The sequence below is a fragment of the Lutra lutra genome, chromosome 10 (genome assembly GCF_902655055.1).
Source record: "Lutra lutra chromosome 10, mLutLut1.2, whole genome shotgun sequence".
Lineage (NCBI taxonomy): Eukaryota > Metazoa > Chordata > Mammalia > Carnivora > Mustelidae > Lutra > Lutra lutra.
Window position 1 is genome coordinate 942,591 of NC_062287.1, and position 20,173 is coordinate 962,763.

Sequence of the window (20,173 nt, forward strand, 5' to 3'; positions counted from 1 at the left end):
AAAGAAATACTATGAATTCAGTTCTCATCTCAACAATGTGTATATAGATGAGGTTTGGGCCAAGAACCTAGCATAACTAGCCAGTGTTCTGAATCTCCCATCTTCATGCCTGTAAAAGTGGACACAAGATGTCTCAGAAAATAGCATAGTCTGAACTTGACTCCAATGTTTGCACTTATTACATTGATACAATGAACTCCTTCTCTCTCTCTCTCACTTTCCCAGGTCTGCACAGTACCTGGGACATGCAGGTGATGAGTTATTGTTGAATAAATGAATGAGTGACTGAATGAAATGATAGTATATCCAAGTTTGTTTTCTCACCTCATGAAATAAGTTGAGAAGAAAATGTGCTGACATATTTGAGGGAGCCTGTGAAGGAAATTGAGTATTTACAAAGTATTTTGTGAATGGAAACAGTTTCTAAAAAGTTAATGTCAATGTTATAATTCTGACAAGAAAACAAAGAACTTCAAATATAGTGAAATTTGCCATTCGTCTCTCTACCTTATATGAACTAGGGGGCAACATCGTCAGAAATTATAGATCACTAGTTAGTTATTTAATATATTTATTTTGAACCCAGTAATTTTTGAACCAGAATAAGGTACTGAATTACTAAATTATCTGTGAGGCTTAAAAACAGAAAAAGGAAATAGAATGTGTTAGTAATACATATATTCTACAATTCGCTTACTTAATGAGTAATAAGCTGCATTATAGTCTAACAACTGCAGATATGACATTTTAATGATTTTTGATATCTGGATTAGCCATTGTGGTCCCAGAGCCCTAAAGTTCTTGACAGAAAAGAAGCACTATCAAAGGTATGCATCTCAGCTTACTTTAATGTAATGGGATTCACTGAATTCTGTGCCTAGTGCTGTTCTGTTTGTGCAGTAAATCTTCCTTGGGGGAGACTGTGCCCTCCTGTGTATCCCTGGAGAAGAAGAAATAAGGAACGACAGGTCCATTCACTAGCTCACTTGCTTAGACTCTAAAAGGACAGAGTAGGGCGGAGACAGAAGAGAATGTGGTACCTCCCCTTTTTCTCCTTGTTGGGGAAGGGGACAGTAACCCTCACAGAGGGTTCAACTTTGTCCTTTCCTGTTGACTAAGCTGTCAGATATCCCAGGACTGCCGGAAGGAAGCTCCGCAGACTCCAGCCTAGCTTGCTAGATCCCAGTTCTGGAAGCTACAAGTCTAAAACCAAGGTGTGGGGAGGATAAAATTCTTTGCTCTGAAGGTCCTAGGAGGGATCCTTCCTCGCCTCCTCCTGGTTTCTGGTGGTTGCTGGCTGTTCTTGGCTTGCGGGTGCGCCGTTCGCGTGTCTGTCTCTATGTTCATGTGTCTCTGTCGGCTACGTGTCTGCGTGGCTCCTCCTCATGCGAGGACCCCAGCCCTTACGTCCAGCCTGCTCCTGCATAACCTCCTTTTACCTGGTTGCACCTTCAAAGACCCTAGTTCCAAATAAGGTCTTCTCATAGGTACCTACCACTGGGCTTCAACCTCTCTTTCTGGGAGACACAATTCAAGCCACAACATGGATCCACAGTATTTTTTCCGAGGGTGGAGAATAACACTACGTTTTTAGTAAAGGTGAGAGGCACGGTTCATGCTGTTCCTGGACTCTACCCTTCACCAAAGCCCAGTGCTGAACTGTATACAGCAGGGAAAGGAGATTGAGGTTGTACACAAGCATTGCAGAAGTCAGGTAAGCAAGTACTGGTAGAGTGGATATTGAGGGGACAAGGAAGCTTCATCTCCTCTCGAGATGGAATCAGAGGAACCTGGAGACAACGGGTACTCCAGATGTATGTTCACAGAAGGCAGGTCCAGTGAGGACAGTGACAGCAAACAGCATTACTTATGTTAGGAAGAGTCTAAACAGGACGCAGGAAAATGGCCGTGCAAACTGGGCTTTCCCTCTGTGGGCAGCGAGGGGTGCGAGCAAGCGCGACTTGGCTTTGGTTTCTCAGCAGTTCAGCCACCGCTGGCTTCTGTCGATCCTGATGACCCTGTGAGCACCAAGGTCAAATGCGTAATATCTTGGTCCACTGAAGAAAAGGAAAACATCTGTAAAAAAAAAAAAGATAAAATATTGAATTAGCTTTTAGATCTCAGATGTTTTCAGTTGTTTCTAATATAACATTTAAATGCAAATGTGCTATTTTAAAATTTTAAACAAATTTATTATTATTATCATCATCATCATCATTATTATTATTTTACTTACGATCCTGCTGGAAAACCGCATCAACTCTGGTTTCTATTCCTGGAAAGATACTTGCTATGGCTTTGGGATAACCTGGTTCCATGGATTGTCTTTGGTTATCATATCTGATGGGAAAAAAATCCCATGTTTTAAAATTAGTAAAGTATCTGACGACAACAGTTTTCTTTAAATTACATATACTTTATAAAGTGTCCTCACACATATTTTCTCATTCGGTCTTCATAATGTCTTATGTCCTGGGCCTACGAACGGCGGAGTTCTCTACCTAAGGGTACAAAATCCCATTTATAAAATATGTGGGTAGCATCAACACTGAAGCAGGCTTCTGATGGCTAGTACAATGTTATTTTCTGAAAGAAGGGTTTGCTTTTCTGAGATTTCCTCAATGGGTACAGAGTCAGTCTCTCTTCCTCTCACCCCCTGCACACCCCCAGTAGTGAGGTAACAAGTCCAGTGTGGCCCCCACATTTTGTGGGCTCTCTTGAGTGTGTTAGAATTCATTTCCTGAGAATCAGCTGCTTCTTTTTTTTTTTTTAAGATTTTATTTATTTATTTGACAGACAGAGATCACAAGTAGGCAGAGAGAGAGAGAGGAGGAAGCAGACTCCCCGCTGAGCAGAGAGCCTGATGCGTGGCTCCATCCCAGGACCCTGGGATCATGACCTGAGCCGAAGGCAGAGGCTCAACCCACTGAGCCACCCAGGCGCCCCAGAATCAGCTTCTTTCTTTGCTTCCCTTCCCGGGGCTCTTTCAAGGTTTGATTTGTTTCCTGACATAGAATCTTCAATACCATTGTGAAGACTTTTTAATTTTATAAAAATGACACTTTACAAAGCCATGGCAACATCGGTCGTTTTGTGAGAAAGAATGCCTACCCGAGATCACCGGGTTTCAGAACCTTCAGACGGCTGCTTGCTAGTGGTCTGTAGACAGTAAACAGGCAGATGTCCACCTCCAACTCAAACAGTTTGCCTTACCTCCAGATCTGGTCGTTTACGAAGAAGTAGGTTTTTCTCCTGTAATAAACAGCCGCATCGATCGCTCGTACGCTGCTTGGGAAGCCGTGGTCTGAGATGTCCCTGGGATAACCTTGCTTAATGTCATAGCCATTCAGAGCCCAGTACTGGCTACCTGTCAACGAGTCGGGTCACACGTTAGATAAAGTTTTCTGCTTCTGCAACATCATGTGGTATCCCTTCTTAGTCTTGGTGTAAATTCTTCACAGAAACAACGGAACAGGAGTCTTGAAAAGACCGAGGTGGTCAAGTTCATCGGGCTGTATCAGCCCTCGTGGTTCCCCAGCCCCCGCTAACAACTCTGAGCCTGACGAGCAGGGCCTCACGGCTGGGGGACTCCGTCAGGTCATGAGCCCTCGAAGCAGAGATGCTGTTACAGCCACGGGGGCTCGGACACTGTTAGACCTGGGACGAGGAGGGTGGGACGGGGTGGGAAAGCAGGGCTGAGGCAGAAAGAGCTGCTCCAGCTCCCGGAGCAGTGAGTGGCCGGGTCCCGACCCAGCCCAGGTCTCTTGAGCAAGTCCAGTTGGGGTGACATGCTGTCATCGGCTCAGCTCCTCTCAGCCCAGAAGGGACCACAAAGAAATCCTCCCCTCACTTCGGAGACAACAAAAACAGGGTGAAAACTGTAGGCAGTTACCTTTAAATAGGAAAACAAGGTCCTTGTCCACATCCTCATAGGCTGCCTGTATGCCGTCCGGCAGGGACGGCCAGAAGAGGGAGATGAAGTTGAGTTCGACTCTTCTCAGCTGAGGGTGTCTCCTCCAGAAGTACCTAGAGGAGCACAGGGCTGTGAGCGGGCAGCGTCCCCAGGCCCCCGTGTGCGCTCGCTCTGCCGACACTGCAGGGACGGTGGGACCCCATCCCGGGGCAATTTCTAGCACCGTGGCCAACGTGCGTGATGCTGTTCACCTCCGGGGTGCTTCCCAGGCTTTAGGGGAGCTCCTAGGAATGACCTTCTAGGATCACATGTGCCCTGTCCCCCCGACATGCCCTGGCAAGGCTCGCTCTTGTTCCTACAGAATGCCGAGATTCTTTTGAGTTTTCCAGCAAAAGCAAAAGAGTAAATCCACCCCTGATCCCACAGTCACAAAGCAGCCAGTGGAAGACTGAAAACCCCAACCCTTGAGGTGACCTGCCCCAGCTTATCCTGGGCTCAGTCCATTCCCTGGACTGAATGTGGGCGGGAGTGGATGAGGTTTCGGTGTCTGGTAAACCCACGGGTAGCCGGAGCCCGTGTCCCCACGCTATCACCCAAATCTGAATGTTTACGTGTGTTTGCGTTTTTTGTTTTTTGTTTTTTGTTTTTTTTTTTTTTAATTTTCCGGGACATTTCGAGTTACTCAGAAAGCACAACCCACTGCAAGGGGCTGCACAAACCCAGGACCCGGAGGAAAAAGCACACAATGTGTCCCCCGGGGACTGATTAGAACCCAGCTCTAAGTCACGCTGGTAAATTAAGTCCAAGGAAGAAACAGTTCAATCTTATACTTGTCTTTGAAGAATAGTATTTCTCCACGGAGTGTGGTGATAGCATCAAACGTCAGTCTGGGGTCACAGGCTGTGGGCGTGCTCGGTCCGGTTGGTTGGATGGGGTTGTTTGAAGGACCTTTAAAAAAAAAGCTTTTTATCAACTTCCGTCCAGTGTGACTGCTGGAGTACGTGGGACGCTCCTCAGGAAGCGGAGGGTTTTCACAGGACGAGAAAGCCTGCCAGACCCTCCCACAAGGGATCAAAGCAACCATACACGTGGCCCCCTTCAAGTTACCTTAAACCGGAATGGTGGTTTTCAGAGATGCTCCAGGTTCAGTTGTGAAGTAAAATAGTTCAAATTCCGTGCCTCCCCCCTCCCCACGCGTTACTTCAAACTCCTCATCCCGTCCGTCCCTCTTCTCAAGGACGCCCCAGACAAGCTGGCACCTCCCCGGGTGCCCGGGGCTCCAGCAGGGACCTCACCGTAGATGGCCTGGATGCCGTTGATGTCATCCTGGGGGAGGGTGTAGGTGCTGGGGTCGCGGAAGGCGTAGTTGGGGTACATCAAGGCTCCGGGGTCCATGGAGTGTGCGAGCCCCAAGGAGTGGCCAAATTCATGGGCGGCAACAAGGAACAGATTGTAACCTGAAATGCAAGCATGCATGACGGGTGGTGGCTTCACGTGGCGGCAAGGGCGGGGACAGTAGGACCTCGAGGAACACGGCTTCCAGGCCAGCAGAGCTGGAGAAACCGCCGCCCTGCCTCTCTCCCGCATTTCCCCTTCAGGCACCTGAAGAGATGGAGGCTGGATGCATCAAGGTAGGAGCTGGGGGTTTGGGTGCGGGAAGCTCCTCATCAGAGCTCAGAAGCAAGAAATACAAATACAGCCTTTGATCTGACTCTGGTATTGCACGGGTGTGGACCAGAGCCTGAGAGAAGGGACTGGGCGGGGCGGGGGACTCCATCGTCCTGTGGGGCTCCGCAGCCCGGTTCAGCCACCCAGGTCCAGAGAAGAGCCCTGCTGGGTCACGACAAGCCCTAGATGCAGACAGACCTGCCTGGCCTCCCTGACACCCCGTCAGCCGGCACCAGCTCCTCCCAGATTCCCAGTTCTCCCAGCAGCTTCAAGGACTCTCCACCTTCCCCCTTGTTGGAAAGAGACAAACCTGCTCCTTCCCCCAGCTTTAGCTTCCAGGAGCACAGTGCCTTCCCCAGCTGGGAACCCGACTTCTAAGGCTCACACTTCGGTCAGACAGAGCCCAAGCTCCTTGGCCGAGAGCAAGGACCCCTCCCTGGCCTGGCGGACACCTGAGGACTTGCTGTGAGAGGGGAACTCTTCACTCCGGCCGTCCTGCGGACACAATGTGCCCTGTCTTCCATGCTCACCTCTTAAAAAAGAGCACTTTCGACATGCAGGGCTGTACGATACGATTCAGTCCTTGCCACATTTGTGTCAAGTATTTAGAAATATTTCTGCAGTAAAGGGACTGAAGCCCACAGATTTTGGGTATGTTGTTAGAGGTCTTGCGACCAATAAGCTGGAGCCAAATCCAGGTTGATGGCAAGACCTATGCCCTGTCCTACTGACAGCTAGTCTGCCGAAATTCTACCACTGCCCCAAGACGTTCTTTCTTGACCATCACATCCTTGCAGTTTTGCATTTCTGAGCGCATCTCAAAAGCCGCTCTGAGTGCTGGAGCACGTTGTGAGGGGCTCTGGGGGGTGGGTCATGATGCACAGTCTAGAAGGGGAGCTGTAGCTCAACGACGTGAGTGGCGCAGGACAGTGAGCAGTGGCCGAGAAAGAGAAACAGAGGCTGTTGGGATTCTGAGCAGAAAGTCCTCACTTCCAGCTAAAACACGAGACAGGGGTGGTGTGGGGCAGGGCAGAGAGGGATTTCAGAAGGAAGGTCTGGGGTGCCATGTGAGCAGACAGGGGGTGGTCGGGAGGCATGTGGGGTGACGTGGGAGCAGTCCATGCACAGCGTGGCTGCTGCAGGGGGAACAGGAAGACAGGACAAAGGACGAGTTGGCTGACTCCCACGAGCCCTCCAGATGTTACGTGGTCCAGAAACATAATACTGGAAGTTTACACCAGAGGGTAACGTGGTCCACCACGGGCTCTCCCAGTGTAAATTCTGCTGCGGTGCTGGGAAAGCTTAGAGCAGAACTGGAGGTAAACAGCCCAGGTGGGAATCTGGATCACTTAGTTCAGGTAAGAGGGGACCACCACGTGCACCAGCGGGGCGGGCAAGAGGAATTCAAAGTCCTGCAGAATGTTCTTTATCTTTGGCTAATCCCAGCGCCTAGCGCAGGGACTCGGGTGGGGCAAACGCTCACAACACAGACATTGAGAAAAAGGTGGGAGGAGCAGGTTCCAAGCAAAGATTAAAGGTTCCTTTCCTATTTTCTAACGTGTTCTTCCTTCACGTGGTCTGACTCTTCTCATTGTCAGTCTTCTCCTGAGAGGGGTGGTTTGTCCCATAGGAACAACCACCAAAAACGAGCTCTGTGAAATGAAACAGCTCAATGAAAAATAGGGTGGCTGTTTTCTGAGTGGGGTAGTTTTCTCAATGAACCCAGTTGTTTCTGGATTTCAAAATAAGGACCTTCTCCAAACATCATTAAATTTCAGATTATTACAAAGAAACAGAAGCCCTGAAGCAGCGGCTCCCAAGCTTGTGAGGTTTTAGATAGTATTTTAGTTCTGTGAGCCGCGTGCTTTCCGTAGCAAGTACTCAGCTCTGCTGTTGAACCGTGAGAATAGCCATAGACGGTACATAAACAAGAAAGGGCGTCCCTGTTTCAATAAAACTTTATGCGAACAGGACAGGGCGGGATTTAGCCACAGTCTATAGCTTTTCGATGGCTGTCCTAGGAAAACAAGGTGAATAATTAGCCTTAGGGCTTTTTTAAGACCTAAATTTACTTAGCATTATGAAGTCTCAAAAATTTAGAACGATCAGCCCACGTGAGTGTGAAAGGTTACAGTAACTCGGGCGCGCACGCGCGTGTGTGTGTGTGTGTATGTGCGTGTGTGCATGCGTACAGGAGGGGCTTCTGATGGAAGGAAGCTTGGTCAGGAGCTGCATGTTGACCCAATCCTGGTTAACTTACTGCTGGAATTTATGGTCCATATTTCGTCTTCATCGAAGTGCGCGTCTCCTCCAATACCTTGGCCCGGCTGGAAGGCGTGAGCCAGGATCCCATTGGGTCCATCAAATGGAGAATTGTCGCCATGATCTGAAACAAGACAGTTTGTCGGGTCCCTGCCAAGTCCCGGGTTAGCCAGGAGGGCCAATCTGAGCACGATGAGCCTACCTCCTTGGACAAAAGCGATCTTGATGTCTGCTTCTCCCTGCGAGGTCTTGGTGAAGGTCAGGGGTGACGCGTTGCTCCACACTTGAAAGGCTTTCTTAATAGCCTCCTCCACATCGGCCTCTGACAACTGTGTGGTGTACTTAATAATCCTTAAAAATGAGAAGATGGGAGGAGGACTCATGGTTTAGAGGCCGGCTGTCAGCAGACCATGGTTCTCCCTCTGGGACGGAGCGGTGTATGTGATGAACCAGCCGTGGGGAAGGTCTGGGGCGGGAGGGGGACAGGAGTTGGGGCTGCAGATAGACCTGCCTCTGGACAGGTCATTCCTGATCTTTAAACTCAGTGTCTTTATTCCTAAGAGCATCATGAATAGTAGCTCGTAGAGGGGTTGAGGGGATTAAGGACATGTTAAGTATTCAGCCCAGACCTCAGCAAACCACAGTACTGAACCAATCCTGGGTATCGTTGCTGTGATCAGGACACACGGAACTGGGGTTGGTCTGCCCAGCTACGAGTGAGGCTGTTTGGGGTCTTCAGTGGAGTTCATAGAGACACTGCCTAGTGTTGCCCTGTCCTCTTGAGACTGCTGGGGGAGGAGAACTGGAGCGTCAGGCTGTGGGGGAGGAAAGCCTGTGGGGTCTTTGCTCCTTCACACCAGCTCTGGCCGCCCCGGGCAGGGACACCTGTCTCCCATGTATCCCGCGTCCTGGGACAGCACCCAGCCCATTACAAAGCCTTGACAAACACCCCTGTCGGGCTCTGGGCTCGAACGTTCACCTGTAGGTCAGGTTGGTTTGTTCCCACTTGGGGTTTCCGGGGGTCAGCGTGAAGTCCCCGCTGTCAGGCACCCCGCAGCGAGGTTCCCGCATCACCGCCAGCGTCTGCCGGTCTGGCTTCCCCGTCTCGCTCAGCCCGAAGAAACGCTGCATCTCTTTGAGCTTCTCAACGATCACGCTAGGGCTGTTCTGCCTCTGTGACCGCAGTCCTCTCCTTGGTAACTGGTAGAACTTTTCTAGGTAATCCTGGGCACAGACAGACACAGAAGGGGCCCTGCTGGGGCGCCGCCGCCCACCCCTGGGCACCCCGCACGCTCTCCGCATCGCCGCGGGCTCCTAACCGGCTAATGACCCGTGGGAGGGCAGCACGGATTCGGGGTCCGCTCTGAGAGAGCAGGGACGGCGAGACAGGACAGCCCTTCCGCTCGGTGTTCCGGTCAGTGTTGATACACAAAAGCAGGTATTTCGTAAGGGACGAGGCCCATGTCCCCACGCGGAGTGCTGGTGCACAGGCGGGAGCAGGCAGGAGCCTGGCGGGAGCCTGGCTCCTCCTTACAAAGAACAAGGGGCGCTGGTGCGCGCGGATGTCTGGGGTGTTAACTGCACCGAAGTGGATTCTCTTTTAACCATCTTCCTGCTCCTGAAGAGAACGTTCCATCCTCCTCACTAAGACATGGGCATGCCCAGATGCAGGGAAACTGCCAAGGTGACAATGTGGGTCCCCACTGTCCCGGAGGCTTCCCAAATGAGAACTGACGGTGTCTCAGGAAGAACGGCGCCCTCGTGGACACTAGCCTTTTCCCCACCTGCCACCTCTGCAAGGGGCCACGCTGCTCAGGCCGCAGAGGTGGGGGGAAGGGGCTACGTCAGTGGTCTCTCTCGCCCCAACCAGCCTGGGAACACCTGTCACCAGGCAGGTGACACAGGACTGGCACTTCTGTGCTCTTCCCACCTGTGGGACTCAGAGGCTTGGGCTCCAGTCTTAGCTCTGCTATGGTTTCTGGACACGTCATTTAAAGGACTTAAGATTCACTTTGGTCTCTCAAGTGAGAGTAAAACTAGCACCTCACAGGGTTGCAGGGAGGATGGACGAGGTGCCCAGCGGGGCGTCCCACACACGGTCAGCACTCGCGGAGCCCTCGCTGTTAGCCCTGGGGTTATTACTAGTCCCACTGTGAGAGGTATTTAAGAAAAAAGGAAAAGGACAAAACAAAAAGAACAATGCTTTTCTACAACTGCAATGCTAAGGAAATGACGTGTGACAAATCTGTGACAGCATTCCCTGGTGTTTCTTCAAAATTTGGCCTGACTTTCGTGTAATGATGGAAAATAACTAGTGGTTTTGCTTTATAAACATTTATAAACATGTATTTAGAAGCAGAATCTGCTGTAGGAAATCCCATTGTACCAGGAACTGACTTCTAGTTCCTTCTAAAAGCCCGTCCTCGTGCTCTCTGGTTCCCCGGAGGTTTCTGACTGCAGAGATAGTCAGTACAGAAAGCATCAGACATGGAGGAACTGGGTTGCATATAACGGATGGGGAGAATCTTAGGTGAGTGAGAAAGAAAACCACTTAGTTTCATAGTTAAAACCATTCTTTCTTGAATAGCATGGAGGACACTAGGATAAGGACGGAAAAACAAAGGGGGAGGGATCAGTGGGAGATGAACCATGAGAGACTACGGATTCCGAGAAACAGACTGAGGGTTTTGGAGGGGACGGGTGAGCCCCGTGGTGGGTATTAAGGAGGGCGAGGACCGCACGGAGCACTGGGGGTTATACGCAGACAATGAATCATGGAACACGACATCAAACACAAATGACGTGCTGTACGGTGACTAACATGACACAAAAAGAAATGAAATAAAATAAAGCCGCTCCTTCTCAGTGGGTCTCCAGACCCCGGAAACGAGATGTCTGAGCTCAGACACAGCTTCCACATAACTCCTTTCAGGCTGATTTAATTAAAAAGTAGAAACAAGCCACACAGTTGCCTAAGAAGCAGCAGTCGACCACCGACCCACCGGAGAGCTCGTTTACCTGAACGACTTGTGCGTCCGTCTCTTCTGGGGACCCCCCAGGGACTGGGAAGGCCTGGGAGAGCCGCACGGACAGGAGGATCAGGAGAGGCAACGTCTTCAGACGGAACATGGCCTTTTCTGCAAACGCTGCCCTCCTGGCCTTCCTCCGGGAGGGGTCCCCTCCGCTGTGGGTGTTTCCAGCTCCCCAGATAGTGGGTAAGTCACTGCTCTCTCACCCGGTCCCTTATAAAAGCCGCATCTGCAACAGTTGCCCCATCGGGAGTGTGAAGCAATACATTACGCTCCGACGCTGTTGCAACGTTCCAGTGATTTAGTCCCCCAGAACCGGCGGGCGGGGGGGGGGTCACTTTCAGTAGAAAAAATAAGCGCAAATTGCTCTTCTTTGTTCTTGGGGTTTTGGTTAGAGACTGACTTTGGCACAGTTGTGTGGTCTAGGAGAAGGCACGGGGGTTACTCCTGAAGGAGACAGTCAGCCGCTTTCTGTGGCTTACGTCTTCTAGTCAGGGACGTCGCCGGGGCTGTGTTGGTTCATGGAGGGGCATGGCCGGGTTAGCCGTCTTTAGCCTGGGACCCGGGGGCCCCGTTTGAGCAGCTCTGTGCACAGCCACCCTTGCTGGGAGGAGAGCGCGTCTGGGTCGGGGGTCGGCAAGCAGGGTTGGTGTGGGCGTCCTGGGACAGCCGCTGGGGAATGGGGTTCCGGCCTCCGGGGATTAGAGAAGTCTGCGCGCTGGACGCTCTGTGGGAAGGACGAGGAGAGCAATGCGAACGGTGACAATAATAAACAATCAGTCACATATTTATTACGTCCTGGACATAACTTGCCGTGCATCTGTTATAACCTCACGCAGCCTTGGGAGGCTGGCTTCCTGTATTCTGCAGGGGAAATCACCTCCAGAGAAGGGAGAGGACTTGTGTGAGTCACAGGTTAAGAAGGGGGCAGTTAGGATTCAGCCCAAGTGTGGTGTTCGGCGAGCCTGAGCCATCAGGCTCTCCCACCGGGGCACCCAGCTGGCCCATGACGGAGCGGGGTGGGGTCCAAGCAGGGGACAACCCAAGCGGGTCCCAAGTCCGGCTCACAGATGAGGAATGGAAATCCTCCAGAGAGGGTTTTTAGACCAGGTGGCTGCCCTGGTCAGGGACCGGGGGTCGGGCTTAAATTCCTGTGCCTTGGTCCCCCTTATCTGACTACATGCACAAGATGATGTCACTGAATGATCTTTGCGTGTGCTCACTTCTGTACCTTTACATGTTCTGCAAGGGCGGCTGTTTCGGGTATAAATGTGTGCCTCAACATGTGTGACACAGACATGTGTTAGCATGTAAATGATGCCTTTGAGATGCTACGGTCAGTAGTTCAGGTCCCTCCTGGTGTGTCTCACGTGATTTCTAAAAATGCAAAACACTCCAGGTGCTGTCATGAGTACCAGATTCCTGGAGGTAAGTTAATAGTGGTTCAGGGCACCTGGGGGGCTCAGTCGTTAAGTGTCTGCCTTTGGCTCAGCTCGTGATCTCAGGGTCCTGGGATCGAGCCTTGCATCAGGCTCCCTGCTCAGCGGGGATTCTGCTTCTCCCTCTTCCACTCCCCCTGCTTGTGTTCCCTCTCTCTCTAAATAAAGTCTTTAAAAAAAATAATAGCAGTTGAGACAAAATGCTGTAGGAGTCTGGAGGAAAAAACTATGGTGGGGGGTAGATGCAATCAAGGAAGGCTTCCTAGAAGGTCGACTTTGAGCTGGACCTTGAAGGGGAAATGGGATGTGAACATGCTGAGACGGGGCAATCCATTCCCTGTACACGTGCGGATGCTCCCCAACTCCCTGCCAGGTTGTTCAAGCTGCCCTAAGGTCGTGATCACGGCAGCCGTCCCTGGGCCCCAACTCAATCACGCTGCGACTTCCTCCACATTAGGTCTTCAGTGAAAACACCTCGTCCGACTGAAGAAGAGTGTCTTCACCTTGGTCTACCCTTAGTTACGCTGATGTACTGGCTTCCTCACAAGGTCATAAAGGCACTTGCTTCCAAACATAATGATTTAGACCAGAACCCAAGGTTGGTGCTGTTTCTGTAAATGTTGTATTAGACAGAACTGTCCCAAAATAAAAGTGGAACTACCAGATGTCCCAGTAACCCACTTCTGGGCATTTACCCAAGGAGGAAAACAACAACAACAAAATGAACAAACAACAACAACAACATCCACCTCTGGGGGACGTGAGGCTGCCGGAGGGGAGGGGGGCCAGGGAGAGAGAAGAAAAGGGGGGACGGAGTGAGAGGCCTGAGCTGGCAGGTATAAACCAACTGAGTCCCCAAGAGGACAAGGACGGGGAGACAGGAAGAGTGTAGTACCGGCATGTGGAGACAGATGGCGCCAGGTCCTCCGCGGTGACAGGAGGCTCTGGAGCAGGAGGTGGAGAAGGCCGTGGGCGCGTTTCCAGAGCCTCCCGTTCCTGATTTCCAAATCCTTTCTTCACGCCAGGCCACCATGTGCCTGCACGACGTCTGCTCCTCCCACCTTCTGATGCCCAGAGCCCAGGGTCCCTCAGGCCCTCTCGCCTCTGAAAACCTGCTACGGGGAAAAGATCAGTCCCCACTCAGGGCCGCACCCCCTCCCGTCCCCGCCAGCGTGGGGCCACCACACACCACCAGTCATGTACACTTTAGTATACATGACATAAGTCAACTTAAGAGAGAGAATAAAAGCAAATGCTTTATTAAAAATGAAGGCTTTTTTCCATATAACAGGAGTTTTGGACCAAGTAAGAAGATGGAAGAAATAAAGTTTTGGACGGGCATGAGCCAAGGCAGGAGCTTTAGTTGGGGAACGCCACCCCCTCTGACAGCAACCTGGCCCAGTTATCTGCTGTGCTGTCCCACAGCAGAGAGACCAACTTGGATTTTTATAACTCAGCTTTGCTTTTAAGACCCAAGATTTAGTCTGTTTTTAGGCCCAAGATTTAGTTGCAAAATTTAGTCTGTTTTCTCTTTAATTAAAATAAAGTGTGGGGGAGTCCCCAGCCACGTGAGATGGGCACAGGCAGCTCGCCAAGCTGTCTGGACATGTGGACGTGTGCCTGAATCCTGAAGGGGGAGTCAGAGGTCACAATGAGGCCTGCGACCCAGCCGGGGAAGCGGGGTGTGCCAAGCCTGGGAACATCCCCAGGGATGAACCCCAGAAGCGAAGGAAAAACGTCCCATGCCTTGTGCATGCTTGAACTCAGCCCATCAGGATGGGGCCTCCCCTGTGATCGAGTCGACAGGATCATTACTGGGGTCGGTTGTGCGGAGGGGTCAAGAATACGGCCCTTGAAATCACACTACCTGGGCTCAAGTCTTTGCTCTGCCACTTCTACTCGTGCAACTTCCAGCGACTCACCTGGGCCCTTCTGAGTCTCCCGTGCCACCCGCATCGGCCCAGCACGTTGGCGCCTCCCTCGCGGGCATTGGGAGGTTGGGGCGTCAGGCCAGGGCCAAGCCTGTGTGAACCCACCAGTGTGCTGTCCTCTTGGTGGGATGGAGGCAGGGAGGCCGTGTGTCCATTCTGCGGGCCGAGTTAGCACTGCTGAAAGCTCTTCTCTCCCAGAAAGAGAAGTGTTCATGGGCAGTCCTCATGGCTCCCACCAACTACAGGGACCCAGTGGGAGCTACTGTCTTGTGGGTGGCAGGTGGGGGCGGGTCCGACAGGCAGATGAAGCCGACGAGCGGGTGTGGTGGCCCCCATGCTGGCGGGGATGGGAGGGGTCGCTGCCCTGAGCGGTGACCAGCCTCTCCTGACCTCGTTCATTAGCTTCCGAGTTCCCGTGTCTTCCCCTCCCAGCCGGAGGGGGCTGACGATCCACGCCAGGCTGCTCGGGCTTCTGGAGACAGGAAGCTGCCCGTGACTTTGCAGAGTTCTGTCTCGTCCCCAGTCCGTCCCTCCAGCCTGCGCTGCGAGTCTCACTGTTCATGTTTCCTGAGCCGCGGGTTTTCTCAATCTGCCCCGTCTCCACGGTGCCTGAAGCCCGCGGCACGGGAGGACGTCCCCTCTTCCCCTAGGGGACAGTGTGCTGTGGCATCCGTCCTCCTGGAGCCCCCGTGAGCACCCTGTGGTGGGTCCAGGCACCTCTCGGTATTTCGACGCCAGAGCCCACCCCGCGCACTGCAGCCGGTGCTCACGGCGCTGCCCCGCCGGCTCCGAGCTGTCCTCCGAGGGGTTCGTGCCGCTCACCGCACGGTCCACCGGGCCCTGCTCTCTCTTGCCTCGCCAGCGCTTCCCAACCGGCTTCATTTTTAACCTGAAATACCACAAAAACAGGCCCTACACCCTGTGACCGGCCAGCCCAGGGCCCGAGCCTCCTGCGGCTGCCGGGACGAGGCGGCTCATGGTTCTGCAGGCGGACGCCTGGTATGGGTCTCCCCGGCGGAAGTCAAGGTTCCCGCAGGCTCTGTGCCCCGCTCCGGGGGAGAACCAGCTCCTTGCTGTCTCCAGCTTCTGGGGGGCTGGCGTGCCTGGGCTGCGGCCCCCTCCTCTAGCGACAAAGCCAGCGAGGGTCGTCTCCCGGCGCGTCTCCCCGCCTCCCGCCCCGCGTTGATTGCCGTCAGCCGGCGTCCTGCGCGTGCCGGGGCTCGTGTGATTGCGTTGGGCGCGCCTGCATCATCCCGTCTGCTCCCAGCGTCCTCCACCTCCATCGCACCTGTCCAGGCTCCTTTGCCCCGTAAGGTAACTACTCACAGGCCGAGGGGAGTAGGACGAGGTTCCCCGGGTCCTTACTCTGCCTACGACGGGCAGTCATTCTCAGTGGGAAGGGAGTGGGTGGTCCGGACGTGTGCGGAGAGTCTGCGGTCTGCCTGTCCCAGAATCCCGGGGCGACCTGCACATGCTGTGGTCCCTGTTCTGACTTTTAGCACCAAGAAGGTGTCGCTCCACTATTTACTCAACTCCCTGTGTAAGTCGGGTGTGCTCCTACGTGCCTTTGCGAAGTCCCTTTCGGGAAGTCTCCCGAGTCTGAAGCAGGAACAGGATCAGAGAGGTCAAGTGAATGACCCAAGGTCACACAGCCAACAGGCATGTCCTGTACGGGGATAGGGGGACCCATATGTAACTATAATCCGAAGCCGTCTCTGTTAAAGCTCAACAAGGTCACAGCTTGGGGTTGACCTTTCACCCCAGGAGCTGCTGCTTTAAACGTCACGCTGAGGTCACCGTAGGACTATTCTAGGTCATCTTTCTCCCGGATTCCCAAGTGTGATTGCAGAGGACACGGGGACGGAGAAGCCTGAGAAGGCTGCAGTTACAGGCGGCCACTTTCTCTTTCGCACATGGGGCTGACGTCTGGAGCCCCGGGCTCGACCTGTCACCCTCTGTGCTCCTCTCTTGACCTTGGACAAGCTCCACGGTCTCCGCGCTGCAGGTGCACAGCCCCGAGGAACCGCGCTGCTGTGAGGTCCGGCACACACCCCCGACGCCTCGGTCTCCCCAAGTGTCCCCGGTGGGGACAACAGCACCCACATCCCAGGGACGCCGGGAGGCAGGCATGGGAAGTGCCCAGCCCACGGCCTGCACGGTGTAGGCCAGCGGCCAGACAGTGGCTGTGAGACCCTCTCGCGGGACTGCATGGGCTCCAACGAGACAGCGGATGACAAGTAGTTCATAAACCGTCGTGCTCCTCCGAGGACTTACTTTAGACATCATGTGAGAGTCTCGTAATACAGCCCTGCACACGTTTCTGTGAGAAAGAGAGCAATTTCAAACACCCAGAAGGATGACAAGGGAATGGGACGCCCCATAGAGGCGACCACGTCAGCGTTGGGATGTCTCTGTGCCGGTGTTCGTAGGGATGAAAGCTCATTCCTGGATACAGGTGAGGTGTCGGGGACTGGTGTCCCCAGTGTCAACTCAGACGCCCCGAGGCTGGGCTGGCAGGCCAGTGGTGTGACCCACGTCCTGGGAGACGGGGATCTGCCCGGCGCTGAGCTGGTGCTGGGCTGGGCCATTCAAGGCCAGGAGGGGGCGCTCCGGGTCCACAGGGCAGCTGTGGGGCCGGCGGCCGCCTGAGCGGAAACCACGCAGGCCACCGGCCAGGAGGGAACGAGGCAGCTTCGAGGGACCCCTGGGCATCACCACCCAGCCAGCGCTCCTTGGGTGCGGCTTGCCGCAGGCTAGAACACAGACAGAGAAAGCTCCCTGAAGGGCCGGAGTCCCTCTGCACCGGGGTCGTCCTCCATGCGCTTAAACACACCTTCTTAATGTCCCATCGTGGGTCTGACGGACAGGCCACATGTGGTCGAACGGGCTTCATGCATGGCATGTCCCACCGTGGCTCGGACCCGTCCAGAGGCCACAGGACCACGCACCAGCCCACAGAGATTTGTCCCTGCCGAGCAGCTTCTCAGGGAGTTCAGGAGATGAAGGAGGGCAGCTGGACCGCCTATGGGGGGCGGGAGGATGCACCCCAAAGTCCAGACGCATTGCCGTTTGCTGCGGAAATAGTAGAAGGAAAAGCTTCATCCAAGGACAGTTGAAGCCTTGCTGACCACCTGCTGTCCGCAGGAAGGAGGGTTTGTGGCCCCTGCAGGAAGCTGGTGTTGGTGCAGGGAAGGGAAGGAGGGGGCTGCCGAGCCCCCAGTGTCTGTGGCCTTCCTGCCCGTCCTCCTGCTCCTCAGCACTGAGCATATCAGGACAATGGCCTTGGGGAACTTTCTGCTCAGGCCCCTCTGTCCGTCCATTCCTGAGCTTGGCGCCCCCCACGCAGCGGGAGCCACACTGTCCCCCGGCTTTTCCTTGCCCCGGCGGTGCATGCCCGATCCGGGCGCCTGCGCCCTGGCTGGCTACCCCTGCCTGCAGCACTCTTCCCCGGCCGTCCAGGTGCCCTGCCCCTGCTCCTCCCCCAGGCGTCCCTGCCAGGGCCCCCTTGTCCGGAGTGTCAACCCGACAGCTGGGGACACTGGGGACAAGCTTCACTCCCCTCACCCTGGGTGGGTCCCCAGAATGTCACCGTCTTCCCGCATGCTCTGTTTCTAGATTGTATTACTCTTTGTCTTCCCCGAGCGGAAATCCCCACGAACACAGCTCTCGATATTTTGCTGATGAATACAAAACGCCTAAAACAGAGCGTCACGTACGTGGTGGTCAAAAAGTACTTTTTCTTTTATTACAATAGAGAGACTACTTAATATGACATTTGCTCCGTGGAAAATCCAGGTGATAAAAATGTGTGTACAATATATTTTCATATTTAGAGAGAAAAACAAGCATTCAAATATCAGAGGCGTATGACACACAATATTAACGGTGTTTATTGTTGGGTAATGCGATTACACACGACTTCTGCTGTGTTTTTGGAATGTTTAGGGTTTTTGAGGCAAGTGAACGTTTTAGCCCAGAAGAGCCCCACATCACCTGCACTCACAATTCACTGTCCGTAACTACCGATCCGACCCCAAACCATTGCACTGGGCTAGAATGCGACCCTTGCATGTGTCCAGCAAGACCTGGAAACATGTGGGGAAGAGTAGAAATCATGAAAACGTGGTGAGAGCTAGAACCCATCTCTGCTTGACCAGATAGCACGCAGGTGTTCTCCAAGACATTAACCTGATAATCCGAGTTCTTCCTTCTAACTTGTGATGCCATCTCTGTCCTCCCAAGGGCATGCTTCTGGTTCCGTTAGCGTCTGTCTCCCCTTCTATATCGGCCCATGCCCTGATGTCACAGTGGCTCAGTGACGTGTTTTCATGTCTGCTGGGACTCCCTCTGTCTTTGTTCTTTGTCAAAACTCTTAGCTCCTTGTGTGTATTTGTTCCTTCGTAAAAAACTTCAAAATCAGGGTTTCAAGTTTCCTAAATAATCCCATTGGGATTTAATAGAAGTTTCATTACATTTATAAATTAATTTGGGGGAAATTTTCATCTTTAGAGTGTTAGATCACTCCATACACTTGTATGGTGTTCGGATTTTCTCCTTTAATAGGGTCTGAAAATTTTATTTATTGGAGCCTCGTTCTGTTTTCACTAGATTATTTCCTACATAGATCGTAGATTTTGCTGTAGCTGTTAGTACTTTATTTTCTATATTTTATCTACTTGTTTATTGTGAGAGTATAGGAATATAAAGGATTTTTGATATATTGATGTTATGTTTGGAAACCCTGGAATGTCTGTCCTGTCCAAAGAGTTTTGATTCTTTTGGGCTCTTCGTGGTAAGCGACCGAACGGTCTTCGGATAACAGTAATTTGGGCCCTTCCCTCTTGACCCTTCCACCTGATGTGACTTTTACCTTCTTTGCCATTGTTATTCCTCTCGTTCTGATTCTTAGCCAGACTCCAGTACTGTGTGGACCAAGTGTCAGTGATGTAGGTAGCCTTGTTGTCTCTGCAGTGTCAACGGGACGGTGACTCGGCTTCTCCTTATGCACGGAAGGAACGCGCTCTCTCTGGAAGAGTTTGCACGAGACTGGAACGATCGATTCCTTGAAAGGGACTTCTGACAAAACAGACAGACAGAACTGTCTAGGCCAGTGTTTGTGGGAAGATTTGCAAACCACTGTTTTTCATTGTTTACATTAAATAAATTTAACTTAAATTAATTAAATTTAATGTAACTATTTTAGTAGTTATATAATGATTAAAACCTCCTTTTTCTGTTAGTTTCTCTTTTGTTTCTATATTTTTGAGATACTGAATACAGTGCAGTGTACATGTGTTAAGGGCACACAATTTAGTGAATTTCACAGATGCACAGGTTCATGTGACCCACAGCCCATGAAGAACCAGAACGTTTCCATCACCTTAGCAAGTTCTCTGGGCTCCTTCTCACCCAATCCCAATCCTTCTTCAGAGCCAACCACTGCCCTGATTTCTTTCCCTATCAATTACTTTTCCTAATCATGAAGTTCATATGCATGGAATCAGGAGAATGAACTCTTGTGTGGAAGACGGTTTTTAGATTAATCTATGCTGTTGTGTGTCCTAGTAAATCACTCACTTCCATTTGTCTATAATACTAAATTGTCTGAATGTGTCATTTCCAGATTTGGGCTCGTATATCAAGCTATAAACCTTCTTAAACAAGTTTCTTGTATGTTTTTTACTTGTTCCAGGAGAACAGGCAGAGGAGGTCATAGGGTAGGTAAATATTTAACTCTGTGGGCAACTTCCCTATCATACGAGAGGCACAAATATTCCAGGTCCTCACTTGGTATTGTCAGTCATTAATAGGAATATGTTTAGTGGTTTTGTAGTAATACGTTATAGGAATTTTACTTTCTTGATAACTAATGATATGAAGTACTTTTTTCATGTGTTTATTGACCATTTTTATCTTTATGACTAGTTTGAT

General features: G+C 52.1%; 1 protein-coding gene across 2 annotated transcripts; it reads right to left on the reverse strand.

The window, feature by feature from the left end:
* Positions 1-577: 577 nt before the first annotated feature.
* On the reverse strand, positions 578-19,352 carry MMP8 (matrix metallopeptidase 8). Of its 2 annotated transcripts, XM_047691808.1 has the most exons (13): positions 19,113-19,352; positions 13,207-13,426; positions 11,276-11,599; positions 10,862-11,101; positions 8,823-9,067; positions 8,046-8,194; positions 7,842-7,967; positions 5,209-5,370; positions 4,744-4,861; positions 3,893-4,026; positions 3,214-3,367; positions 2,237-2,340; positions 578-2,076 (listed from the first exon to the last, which is right to left on the reverse strand). In XM_047691808.1, the coding sequence occupies exons 4-13, from the start codon at positions 10,970-10,972 to the stop codon at positions 1,976-1,978; spliced, it is 1,404 nt and encodes a 467-aa protein (XP_047547764.1). In that variant the 5' UTR covers positions 10,973-11,101; positions 11,276-11,599; positions 13,207-13,426; positions 19,113-19,352; the 3' UTR covers positions 578-1,975. The 2 variants fall into 2 exon arrangements, with proteins under 2 accessions (XP_047547764.1, XP_047547765.1); XM_047691809.1 differs by lacking the exons at positions 11,276-11,599; positions 13,207-13,426; positions 19,113-19,352 and having other exon boundaries at positions 10,862-11,113.
* Positions 19,353-20,173: the final 821 nt, after the last annotated feature.